At 40.6% G+C, this 13,236-nt stretch overlaps 1 protein-coding gene across 6 annotated transcripts in view; it reads left to right on the top strand.

Annotated features, from left to right (window-relative positions):
- The window catches only part of LOC147034762 (protein FAM178B-like), a 173,484-nt gene that overhangs the window by 140,469 nt on the left and 19,779 nt on the right, over window positions 1-13,236 (top strand). For all 6 annotated transcript variants that reach the window (XM_085888466.1, XM_085888487.1, XM_085888476.1 and 3 more), the window contains 2 exons: window positions 3,882-3,965; window positions 6,567-6,635. In XM_085888466.1, the coding sequence (XP_085744592.1) occupies window positions 3,882-3,965; window positions 6,567-6,635 (153 nt within the window). The remainder of the gene's footprint in view (window positions 1-3,881; window positions 3,966-6,566; window positions 6,636-13,236) is intronic.

The following is a 13,236-nucleotide window of genomic DNA, read 5'->3' as shown; positions in this document are numbered from 1 at the left end:
TATCTTCTTCTTTCGGCTGCTCCCGTTCGGGGTCGCCACAGCGGATCATCCATATGATCCGCATAGTGATTTGGCACATGTTTTACGCCGGATGCCCTTCCTGACGCAACCCTGGTCGCCTCTTACGACACAGGGATATGGTACACCTATTTTAACCGGGGTATACACCGGCCCAGTATACTGGTATTCACTTCGCCGACCTCGGAAGGATGACAGGCTGAGTCAACCCCCTGGTGTATTAATTCAGTGGCCCAACGGGGCTTGAACTCAGGATCTTTTGGGTCCCAAGCTGCTGCCCTCACCACTGCGCCAACACCAGGCATATATATATATATATATATATATATATATATATATATATATATATATATATATTTATATATATATATTTCATATATATATTTCATATATATATATATATATTTCATATATATATATATATATTTCATATATATATATATATTTCATATATATTTCATATAGATTTCATATATATTTCATATATATTTCATATATATATATATATATATATATATATTTCATATATATATATATGAGCCTGGTGTTGGCGCAGTGGTTAGGGCAGCGGCTTGGGATCCAAAAGGTCCCGAGTTCAAGCCCCGTTGGGCCACTGAATTAATACACCAGGGGGTTGACTCAGCCTGTCATCCTTCCGAGGTCGGCGAAATGAGTACCAGTATACTGGGCCGGTGTATACCCCGGTTAAAATAGGTGTACCATATCCCTGTGTCGTAAGAGACGACCAGGGTTGCGTCAGGAAGGGCATCCGGCGTAAAACATGTGCCAAATCACTATGCGGATCATAAGGATGATCCGCTGTGGCGACCCCTAACGGGAGTAGCCGAAGGAAGAAGAAGATATATTTCATATATATATATTTCATATATATATATATATATATTTCATATATATATATATATATATTTCATATATATATATATATATATATATTTCATATATATTTCATATATATTTCATATATATTTCATATATATATATATATATATATATTTCATATATATATTTCATATATATATATTTCATGTATATATAGATTTCATGGAAGATTCTCCAACCTTTAATTGAACAAACAATGACTCAACAGTTTCGATCAACAACATGTGAAACGCACCATGTATCCGTTAACCTTTCTTCAGAGTGATGAACATCACCTCCACATCCCCCGAAATACCCAAAGGTGGGGGTGGGTCAAGCTGGACAGCCAATCAACGCACGTGGTCATGTCCCTCGCTCATTCTGACAGTGAACAAATTTAATAACTATTTGCACATTACCAGATCAAAGAAACATGTAAACCAATTAGATTGCACCAAAAAACATTTCAGATAACATCAGAAAATAATCGGTCACTGTCATTGCAAGTAAATATGATCAGGAGTCATCAAACATGCCGCAAAATGTGATTTTATCTGAAATGTTTTTGTTGCAATCTAATTGGTTTACATGAGTGTGTTTCTTTGATCTGGTAATGTGCAAATGTTTTTTTTCACTTGTTCACTGTCAGAATGCGCGAGCAATGTGATATGTGCGTTGATTGGCTGTCCAGCTTGGCCCACCCCCACCTTTGGGTATTTAGGTGGATGTTGAGGTGATGTTCATCACTCTTGAGAAAGGTTAATAGATGCATTGTGCGTAGCACATGTTGTTGTTCGAAACTGTTGAGCCATTTTTTGTTCAATTAAAGATTGGAGAATCTACTATGGAATCCGTTTATTATACTCACAACCGCAAGTCTTTACGTGTGTGTGTGTGTGTGTGTGTGTGTGTGTGTGTGTGTGTGTGTGTGTGTGTGTGTGTGTGTGTGTGTGTGTGTGTGTGTGTGTGTGTGTGTGTGTGTGTGTGTGTGTGTGTGTGTGTGTGTGTGTGTGTATGTATATATAAAATCAAGAGAAGAGATAGAGATATGGTGGAAGGGGAGTTAGCAGAGAGCAAAGAGAATCGGCAGATTGGAGTCAGTGTGATTATTGACGACAGTACGTACTGGATATAACCCAAAAACTTTGACGAGCTTTCACCCTTGTTTTGGGGGAATTTCAACAAACACATTTTAAAAAACAACGTTGCATTGACGACGTTTCAAGATGTGCATAAACGTGAATATTTATAAAAATCTGCTTATCATTGTGACGGGTAGAAAAATAGAAAACGCATTAATACGGTAAACGGCTCAGAAATAGAGGATTATAAAATATATATATTTTTGAAACTCTCAAAGAGAAACCATATAACCTTTGCAAAGCACACCCAAGTCATATAAAAGAACCAAATGCTTTAGAAACAGTCATGAAGACAAAGGAAAACATGATCGCTTGTGTGCTGCTAAGGTTAAAAATTAAACCCTCCAAGATACAGGATGAAACTTTGCCACCATGGATGGTGTCCGTAACCAAGCATGGAGGCATGCACATACACCTGTGGAGAGTCCCTTTGCAGATCCAAATCTACCCATATGTACATCTCCCTTGTAGCAACTGCTGTCTGTACATACCGATCGGGACACAAACTGTACCACGATTGACTGTAGGGTGCTCAGCAAGTAGCTTCAGCACTCAAGCAGGCACTCCAATTAAATGGTTAATGAGGAATGGCTGGCTTGGCAAGCGATAGCAAGCTGATTGGTAATGGCATATACCCGCAAAAGACTTAACATTGCCAATTTCTTCACATTTTCAGATTTCACTCCAGGTTTTGAGTAATTTTATCCACGTGATGCGATCCTCCAAACTCAAATTATATTTAATGGTTGGCTTGGCAATTGTTTGATCCATCATATTGAACACCTCCCGGTAACTCCCGAAATGTCAAATATGTTTGACTTTGACAAATGAACCCTTTTTTTTAGCAGTCGGAGCTGCTGCTAAGTTCAATGCTGGAGCTTAAATTTTGTAATTTGGCTTAGTTTAAGAGATTCTCGAGGTTCTGGTATGTGCGGAAATGAAATATAGCCATGAACGCTGGCATCTCCGGACGTCTATAAGCATTGCAATGTATCCAGCGATTCATAGCTTTGATGATCAGGCATTCGATGATATGAGTGAGAAAAGTGGGGAAAAAACGTCATCGTGAAGAAATTGTTGCGGCCTGTTCCAACTCAAGGCATTGTTGAGCAGGCTGATCAAAATGGTGAATTAAGTCTCTAGGGATGCACCTTAAGACAGCCAATCCAGGGATGCACCCAGGATGCACCTTAAGACCCCATCGAGAGTGAGCTGGTTGAGGATATGCCTGATAAAGGATATAATTAAATAAGGCCGTTAATTGTGTTCAAAAGGGGTGTTTCAATTGACCCAAACCCCCAAATTTCACTCATGCACTCCATTGGAGTTCCCTTGGTATGCATGAAAAGTTTCAGGCTGCTAGGTTTCATTGTTTTGGAGTTATGGAGTAAACACATCCATTGACTGACTGACTGACTGACGCATACTGACATTTATTCCCAGCATATACAACACGTCCGACGTGGTTATTAAGGCGGGGGGGGGGAGGGGGTTGGAAGAGGTGGGAGAGTAGGAGAGGAGAGAGGACGGCGGGAGGGGAGAGGAGAGGACGGAGGGGAGGGGAGAAGAGAGGGTGGAGGGAGGGGAGAAGAGATGGTGGAGGGAGGGGAGAGGAGAGGTATCGACTTCCTGGTACCAACTACAGTAATGGGGTCATCTTGATATATGTATAAACGCTCACATACATCAGTTGAACTGTTTAATAAAAGGTATTGTCATATTGTCAATATAGTGGTACATATGCAAACCTTGTGGAAGTATAAAAGTTTTAATGAGGTTTTTGAAACTATATTTCCATTTGTGACCTCGCTGCACGTGTACTTTCACATTGTTTCCCCTTAGCCATATCTGATGAAACTCTTGGAGTATCTGCAGTTCTTTGTACTGGAGGACATTCATCATCCACATTTTTTGTATCGGAGTAAGGTACATTGCCCACCTGGCTACCTGGCTACCTGGCGAGCCACATTATAGTGACTATTTTATTTGTCCATTGCCTTACCTCATTAATTTCCATGCATTTGTTTTTTATTGTTAATTTAAATTTGTTTCTGATTTATTTACATTATTTACTTAGCTCAACTTCCCAATTGTCTTTGTGTTACCACAAAACTCAACTGTGCCTTTGAACAAATACAGTATAAAGTAACTTTTTTTCTTTTCTTTTTCACATGCTTTAAAATGTTAGTTTATTTAATATGGACTGTACCTCCACATCCCTCCCCCCCACTCCTTTCCGATTCTCCCACATGGGGCACAGTCTGCTTTCAGTCCTGTGATTTTTTTTTTTTAATTTTTAATTTGTATACCTTGTCGAGGCTCGTATGAGAGCTAACACAACGCACAACAAGGGGGGCATGAGACAAGAGGGGCAGGAGTGGGAAGGACAAAACAGTGGGGAACAGGCATTAGGAGATCTGTGGAAGGGAGAGGGATGGGGTGGGGAACATGGGGTATACAATATGGGCATTACAGGGACTTTCTGGAAGGAAAGCAGGGAATTCGAAGGGGGTGGGTATGGGGTGGATTAACGTGGGTAGAAAAAAATCGAGGATTTGGATGGGGGACGATAAGAGGTGGTGGTAAACAGCTGATTTGAAGGCCTGGAGGGAAGAATGGGATTGAACAGAGTGAGGGAGTTTATTTCAAAGGTGGGAAAAAAACGAGGAATGAAAGAGGGAAGGTGAGCAGTGATTCGTGATTTTGGTAGTTTTACCAGAAGGCGGTTGTTGGCGGACCTTGAGCACCCTGCGGAAATATGGTGGGGACAAATCACAGACAGAGCGGGGGGGGTGGCGAGACCGGAGAGGAGACGGTGGAAGACAGAAAGAACACCGACCTGCCTGCGGTGAGAGAGTGAGAGGCCCAAGGACTCAGCCTCATCGCGGGAGATGCCAATGATCCGAAATGCCTTGGTTTCCACAGCATGAAGCCGAGAAAGGTGGGAGGCAGGAGCACCAGCCTGAGGGGAGAGCAGTATTCATCAGGCTGTGGACGAAAGCTTTTATGTGGTCAGGAGTTCAGGTGAGCCGAGGAACGACTTTGCACGACGGAGGATTCCCAGTCGGTGACTGACTCTGGAGGCCAGGTTGGGAATGTAGCTTTTCCAGGAAAGATCATGGCAGATAGTGAGACCCAGAAGCTTGAAAGAAAGGATATATTCCAGAGGATTGTTGAGAAAATATATGGATTGGGGGGGGGGGGTCCAAACGGTCCTTTCGGAGAGACAAAGTGAGAGTATGAGATTTGTTGAAAGACACGTTCCACATGTTGGCCCAGTTTGTGATTTTGCCCGGATCTGCAGTGAGCGAAGAAGCTGCTGCTTGCCAGTCTGAGGGATGACAGATGGTCCGGCAGAGGGTGGAGTCATCAGCAAAGAGATCAAGAGGATTTTCCAGAGAGTCTGAGAGATCGTTGATGAAAACCAGAAAAAGAACAGGGCCCAGAACGCTCCCTTGAGGAACTCCAGCCTGGACAGGAAGAGGGGATGAAATAACTCCATTTAGGGTCACACATTGACAGTGACAGGAGAGGAAGTCTGCGAGCCATGAGTGGTCATGGCCTTGGATACCATAGGAAGAGAGTTTGGTGAGCAAGGCAGGGTGCCAGACCGTGTCAAAAGCACACGATATGTCTAGGGATAAGGCTCTGATTTCATGTCGGGCATTGAGGAGCTCCATCCATTGTTGGGAGAGCAAGAAGCAACATATCCATGGTAGAGTGACCTGGTCTGAAACCAAATTGATGATCGGAAATCAAGCCATTGGAGAAGAGGAAGGATTTCATGTCTGAAGCGATGATTGATTCCATAACCTTGCTGATGATTGGGAGAAGGCCGATTGGTCTGTAGTTGCAGAGATCTGTTTTTGCACCTTTTTATGCAGGGCAGTAATGTTTGCTGATTTCCAAGCAGATGGCAGATGACCTTGAGCAAATGAGAGGGTGAATAGAACAAAGAGAGTGTGAGCAAGAGCAGAGGAGCAAGTTTTTAGGACACGTGGGCTGATGCCGTCTGGACCGGTTGCAGAATCTGAGTCGAGGTTTCATAGCCAGCTCTCCACCTTGTCAGGAGAAATGGACACAGAGGCTAGGGACAGTTGAGTGCGACTGGGTAAGGTGGGTACAGAAAGCGATGGGTTTTGGACATAAGATTTCGATGCAAACACCGAGTTTAGGCATTCAGCCTTTTCATGTGCGGTGTCAGCAGTGCGGCCAATTGAGGTAAGGGAGGGGATGGAGGGGGAACATACACCAGAAACAGATTTGATTAGACGCCACCAGGATTTGGAGGAGGGAGAGGGGTTTGAGAGTTCAGACTTGAGCTTAGAACGATGTTTTTTTTCTGGCTCTCCTGAGGGTGGACACACACTTGCTCCGAGCTTTATGGAAGGAACTGAGATTACCCACAGTTGGATTTGCTTTCCATGAGGCAAAGGCAAGTTGTGATTGTAATTTGTGAATGTAAAAAGAGTGTGAAACTTGCAAAGGCAAGTTGTGAGTGATATAATTAAAGTGTCATTCATCCAGCTCAAGATGTTGATCAGCAGTATGAAGTGCCGGTGGCGGGAGACATTGGACAGTATGGCACTCTCACAGGTGGGTTTGAGAATTTTGTTTTTCTATCGTTTTTTTATAAAGTATTTCATAATCTCTACATGGTTCTTCAAAACTCTGAACAGCTCAACTAAGTCATCACAAACACTCTAATCATCTGGGGTTAATTAAAATTGTTTCCCTTGCAATTTTCTCTTTATTTACTTGATCATAACTCTCTTGGACAGAGTAGCCATTTCACCTGCACTCTTCATTGGAATCTTTCTAAATCTTTCATGTTTTAATGTTTTTTTTATATTACTGAAGGTGATCTATTGCTATTGGAAAGAGAATAGAGAAAAACTGAAATCTCACTTTTTCATTCTCTTCTAGCCCTTCAGCTCAGAATGTTTCACTACCCTCCACAGAGTAGTTGTGCTTGTGTTTTAAATGAATCCCTTTCTTCTTGTGGCTCGAGCAGTGTTTCTCACAAATATAATGAAAGGAGGACATATTGATTTACCAAACATAAAGTTTCAATAAACAGTCATTATGCCTTTTTGTACACCGCTCCTTCCCAATTCCATATCCAGGCAATGCATGACGTCATCACCGGCCGCCAAAGGGAGTACTCAGTTTTCATTCCGTTTGTTTGTTTTCTTGTTTGTTACTTGGCGAAATCTTCGATTTTGTCAAGTATGTTGGTCTGTTCCGTTTGTTGGTTTGTTATCTTGCCAAAACGAAGTTTTTGCAAGATATGTTAGTCAGCTTGTATGTTTTTTTTTTTGTTTGTTTGTTTGTTTGTTTGTCTGTAATCACGTATAAAAAATTCTGCAGAGCACAGTTATCATTGGAAATTTTTGTAACTTCGCATATCAGAGGCCTATAGAGGTCCCTTTCAGTGCACAAAATTTTGAAGGTCAAGGTCAAAGGTCAAGGTCACTTTGTCACAAATCAGGGGAGTCGACGAAACCCTTATTTTTTGAGTAATTTTGATCGGATCGTCTTCAAACTTCATGGGAATATAGTTCATGGTCTGGCGCTCAACTGATCAATTTTTGGTGGCGATTGGCCTTGACCTTCATATGTTTTTTTATTTTTGGTCTGTAATCATGTATAAATCACTCTGCAGAGCACAGTTATCATTGGAAATTTTTGTAACTTCGTATATCAGAGGCCTATAGAGGTCCCTTTCTGGGCACAAAATTTTGAAGGTGAAGGTGAAGGTCAAAGGTCAAGGTCACTTTGTCGCAAATCAGGGGAGTCGACGAAATTCTTATTTTTTGAGTAATTTTGATCGGATCGTCTTCAAACTTCATGGGAATATAGTTCATGGTCTGGCGCTCAGCTGATTAATTTTTGGTGGCGATTGGCCTTGACCTTCATGGTTAGCACCTGAGGTCAAACATATTTGACCCCAAGGTCAAATTTTTAAAGTTTTAGGAACCATATCGTGTCGTACTTCAAATTGAACACCTCGATGAGTGCTCTCTTGATATGTCAAGCTTGAGACATTATGACGTCATTTGGTGACGTTATGAGGCAAACGCATATTTTTCATGGTTACTCTGTAGAACGATTTTCATCGGAATCTCTCGTAGGCAGATATTCCTCAAGGAGTCGCTCCTGGTGGATAGCAGCTCTGTTCACCTCAGTGTGACCTTAAAGAAGTCACACATTGTCACCTTTTGGCAAGATACGGGTCACCCTGCGGGTGACATTGGTTTATTCATTTGTTTGTCTGGGCGATATCTCAGCCATCTTTTGATTTGAGCTTGGAAGTTGAAATTTGGGGACAAAAGTGAAGATGTGCTTTGGCAAAAACAGTACTTTTTTATCTTTTGAGTAATCAATTTATTGATTAATCACTTAATTGTTATCGATTTATAAATTACTTATTTATTTTATTTTTCATCCTGGCAAAATCTCAGGTACCTTTTGAGCTTGGAAGCTGATATTTGAACATGACAGTGAACAAGTGATTTTGCTATAAATAGTATTTTTGATTTATTGATTCATCAATTAATCAATTAATTATTTTCTTTCTTGCTTTCCGGCGATATCTCCTTTGAGCTCGGAAGCTGAAATTTGGGGACAAAACTGCAGATCTGCTTTGGCAAAAACTGCATTTAAATTTTTTTTGATGAATTCATGAATCGATTAATTACTTTATTATTATCGATTTATTAATTACTTATTTATTTTGTTTCTCATCTGGGCAATATCTCAGGCACCTTTTGTGTTTGGAAGCTGATGTTTGGACACAACAGTGAACACGTGATTTGGCTATAAAGGGTATTTTTGAATTATCGATTAATCAATTAATTATTCATTTTTCAATGACTTAATTTTCAAAAAGTTACAGATTCTGATGAAACGGTGGTGGTATTGGTATGCTATGAGCCAATTGATTAAGAAATTAATTACTTTACGATTATTATTTATTTTAATTTTGCAATCAATCAATTATACAATCAATTATTGTACACCGCTCCTTCCCAATTCCGTCTCCACGTGCTGCACGGGGGCATCGCCAGGCACCCAAGACTGCCCGGCAATGTTGCGTGCTGGAGGATTTGTTATTTATTTATTTGTCGTGGAGGCAGTGTACTTTGAATGTACCTCTACTTGTATGAAGAATCTTTCCAAACTAATCATCTCACAAATCTATAATGGTCAGATAAAGATGCAGGTGAGGAGTGCCCATAACTGGTCTTAACCCATTATGGGCACTCCTCACACACCTTCCACATTTATATCTTTATATGTAGAAGGTGTGTAAAACGCATTCCTTAATAACAAAGGTGAGGAAAAACATGAGGTGTATTGTAAAACCAATATAGCTACAAAACTGGAACAGCAATCGGTAGAGCACATACCTCTACCGTATAACAGTAGGGTAGGAGCAGTTACATTATGAGGTTATTGATTATGATTTGGGGAGTTTGAGGTTGAGGCATGTAGAGAGGGGGTTATGAGAGTGTTGCAGGGTGAGGAGTGAACAAACACTGATGGCACATTTATTTTTAGATGAGATACTATCAGACATCGCAATCGCCACACTGTGATGTTCTATTATTTTATTTTCTACACTTATTGTTCCACACTTATTCAACCAAGATGTTCTATTTTTTATTAATTTTCTGCAATTTGTAGAATATGTTTTTCACTTGGAAGTTGTGGGTCACGATGTGGAAAAAGTCTGATTTAATGCAATTTCATTCCAGCCGATAAGGCAACAAAAGGTGAAAATTTTGAAAGGGGGTGTAGACTTTCTATAGGCACTGTTATAGCAAGGCATTCTTGAAGGACCTAAGTCATGAGGTAAAAAGCAGGTTCAGAAAAATGTGGGTCAATGAGGGATAGCAGAGGGAGATTGGTTCGTGATGAAAAAAGGATGGCAGGCTTATTGAATTATTATTATTATTTTTTTTTGTATACCTTGTCGAGGATCGTGTGAGAGTTAACACACAACGCACAGCAAGGGGGGCATGAGACAAGAGGGGCAGGAGTGGCAAGGACAAAACAGTGGGGAACAGAGACATTAGGAGATCTGTGGAAGGGAGAGGGATGAACATGAGGAACACATAATGGTGGGGAACATAGACTTATTTCAACAGTTATACAAGAACAGTCATTGGAATTATCAGTAGCTTGCTGAGAGAATCTAATTTGGAGGTGTGGAAGTGGTTTGAGAGGAGTTAGTCTTACAGAAAGAGTAGATTAAGTAAAGAAACAGTTGTTGAAGATGATACTCCATGGCCATATAATTTGCTTCCTTGAGTATTGAGGGAGGTGGTGGAGCTGATAAGTGTGATGTTAACCGATATATGTGTTGGGGGTATACACCTTGGGGTTTCTTCCCTTCAGTGTATGTATGTTGTTTGTGGTGCTGAACCCAGCTCGTTCTCTAATGGCTACAATCCAACGTTTGAGCTTCACGAGTATGAACGATCGTACCGGTCGGCTCCCAATCAAATGGATCTTTGTTGGGGTCTGCGACTTCTGAGTGACGTTACAGTGATCACATCAACAACGTAACGTTTTTGAAATTTGTATTTCAAATAAACAGATACAAATTCAAATGAGGAAGTTCACCATTACATACAATGTCCAACTCCGATTCTCACATTGAGTTGTTTCTGCCTAGTGTCCCTGTCATGCTGGCTCAACTCGTGTGTGTTCACCTCGTCCACCAGGGCTGTTGAATGATCGAGTCTTGTCGCGTTATTCTCTCTCGTATGCTGGCCTCTCCAGGATGATTAAAGAACTCAAAGGAATTCTTTCCCGATGCGCAATCTTAATGAGTTTTTATCAACCTGATTATAATAATTGGCTCCAAGTGTTAACATCCGCTCTGTACATCAACACCTCGTTCACTCATCATAGTTAAATTGAGCATAGGGATGATGGATACACACATCTCGTCACATGTCACCCGTCTCTCTACACCTCGCTCTCACGGGTTTATATAGTATCACAGAATGATCCCGTGCCTTCCAGCAAATTCAATTCTTGCCCATACTGGAAGTTTCCTCTCAGAACATTCCAGCATCTGCATGAACCTCACTAGGCAGTTTACAGTACAATATTGCCATCTATAGTCAAAATTAGCTCATTACATCAAGCAGTTTATATAACAATTCACCGATTCGTGCTACAGCAAAATTATAACATGCAACCGTCAATTTTACTTGTTCATGCATAGGCATTTATGCATGCTTATCCACAAATACCACAACATTGAGCTTTTAACTGACAATATGTAACAGCCGATTGGAGTTAGGACAGGTACCAGAGGTTTAGGTCGTAGCAAATGTAAGGATCCAGAGAGGAATCAGTTAACTATAGACCTGTCGGTTTAACTTCAGTTGTGGAGAGATAGATATGTTAATTGGGGATTTTATACAGCAGTTTGGTAAGGTGTCACCTCAAATACTACTCTGTATTGTGTTCTTTTTTTGGTCACCACATCTTTTGATGAAGTATTTTTTTTATTAAGGACATAGCTGCCCTAGAGAGAATTCAGCATAGAGTGCTTAGATCGATTCAACAGCAAGTCAGACTAAGTCACGGGGATTGCTTGAAGGTGGCAGGACTTCATATAAAAGAAAGGAGTTGATTACAATCGGATATGATAGAGATTTTTTAAATGATGAAGGGTGTCAAGAAAATAAATGCAGAAGAGTTTTTCAGCAGAATGGACAGCAACAGGACCAAGGGCCACTGACTTGGAGGAAGAAAGAGAGTTAGGATGGGTGTAAGGCAGTGGTCTTTCACTCAGAGAGTAGTTAATGCATTGGAATTGTCTCCATGGATAAGTAGTGGCAGCATAATCAGTAGATGTATTAAAATTGGAGTTAGATAGGGGATTGTACAGCCATTTGGTTTGAAGCATTTGGGATAGAGGTATACATGAGCATTGGCAGGACTGATAGGTGGCCCATGTATGTGTACAGGTGATTGTGCTGTCTGTGAGAGGGTCTCCTCGAAAATGGAATGTGATGTCAGTGTTTATTTCTTTCTTTCTCACTCTTCATCCCACAGTGAAACAAACAATTAAGAAAACCTGATTATTTTTTTCCCTGTGTTTGCCCCAATCAAATGTGCTTAAACAACCCTTTCCCTCATTGAAATCAAGTTCATAAATTGAATTATTCTATTGTTTATAGAGTGTGGGGATTATGGGCCAAATGGCCTCCTCCTGTGTCATCGTTCATTGTGTGTCCTAATTTATGAACCATATGCAGCACATATCAGGTGTAGAGAAGGGCAATGTCATTTTCAATGGCTCAATTACTGCCAAATAGGTGTGCTCTCTATGGAACACATTTGGGAGGTCTCTTTTATATGATATGTAGTACATGGCTCCTTGCAGCATCATTTGCTGGGGATGTGGTTGTGCCACTGATGCAGTGATCCCCTGCAGGTTAGAACAGGAATTTGTAATTTGGCCAGGATGTCTGCGACAGCTCGCCTAATCTTCATGAAGCACACAGTGTGATCTTTAACTTCCACCAACTAATGCTGGCGCTCCAGTTGAGTGACTCAACTGCATGACCTGCTTGTTACTATTTGTGACTCATTGCAAACTGCACAATTCGTTTTCCACAAAATTCGTATCCAATTTATTTTATTTGCCTTTATGAAGCAGTGAAAATATTTCAACTGAGTTTATCCAGTTATTGTTTGAATAGTGAAATAAGAACATATTGCCAAATAACATTTAATAAACATTTTTCACAGGCAGAAGAGTAAATCAAATGCCTTTGGAGGAAAGTGTGGAAATTGAACGTGATTCAATTCCAGAAAAAGTTTTTTTTTGTTGTTGTTGGAATATATTAAATGTAGTTGCTGAACTACACAATTGCATACACATGGAAATGCGACTGAGTTTTTGCACGTGCATTTAGATGCCAATACATTTGCTTTTATACGACAGACAAAATAAATAAATAAATAAATCAAATTGCCTATGTAAAATCAAACCCTTACACATTATCTATATTTCACAGAATCCAGGAGAGACAGTTGTGACACTGGGGTGCCAGTTTTAAGGGCAGAGCGGTACTCCATTTTAACATAATAAGGAGCTGACACTCAAATCCCTCGCCATTTGGATGGTATGAGGAATTGATCTGTGTAATACGAAAGCTAAATCTTG

Source organism: Eptatretus burgeri, chromosome 1 (genome assembly GCF_056783735.1).
Source record: "Eptatretus burgeri isolate ZD-2024b chromosome 1, Ebu_testis_v1, whole genome shotgun sequence".
In the NCBI taxonomy this organism is placed as follows: Eukaryota; Metazoa; Chordata; class Myxini; order Myxiniformes; family Myxinidae; genus Eptatretus; species Eptatretus burgeri.
This window is presented reverse-complemented; position numbering and strand designations above follow the sequence as displayed.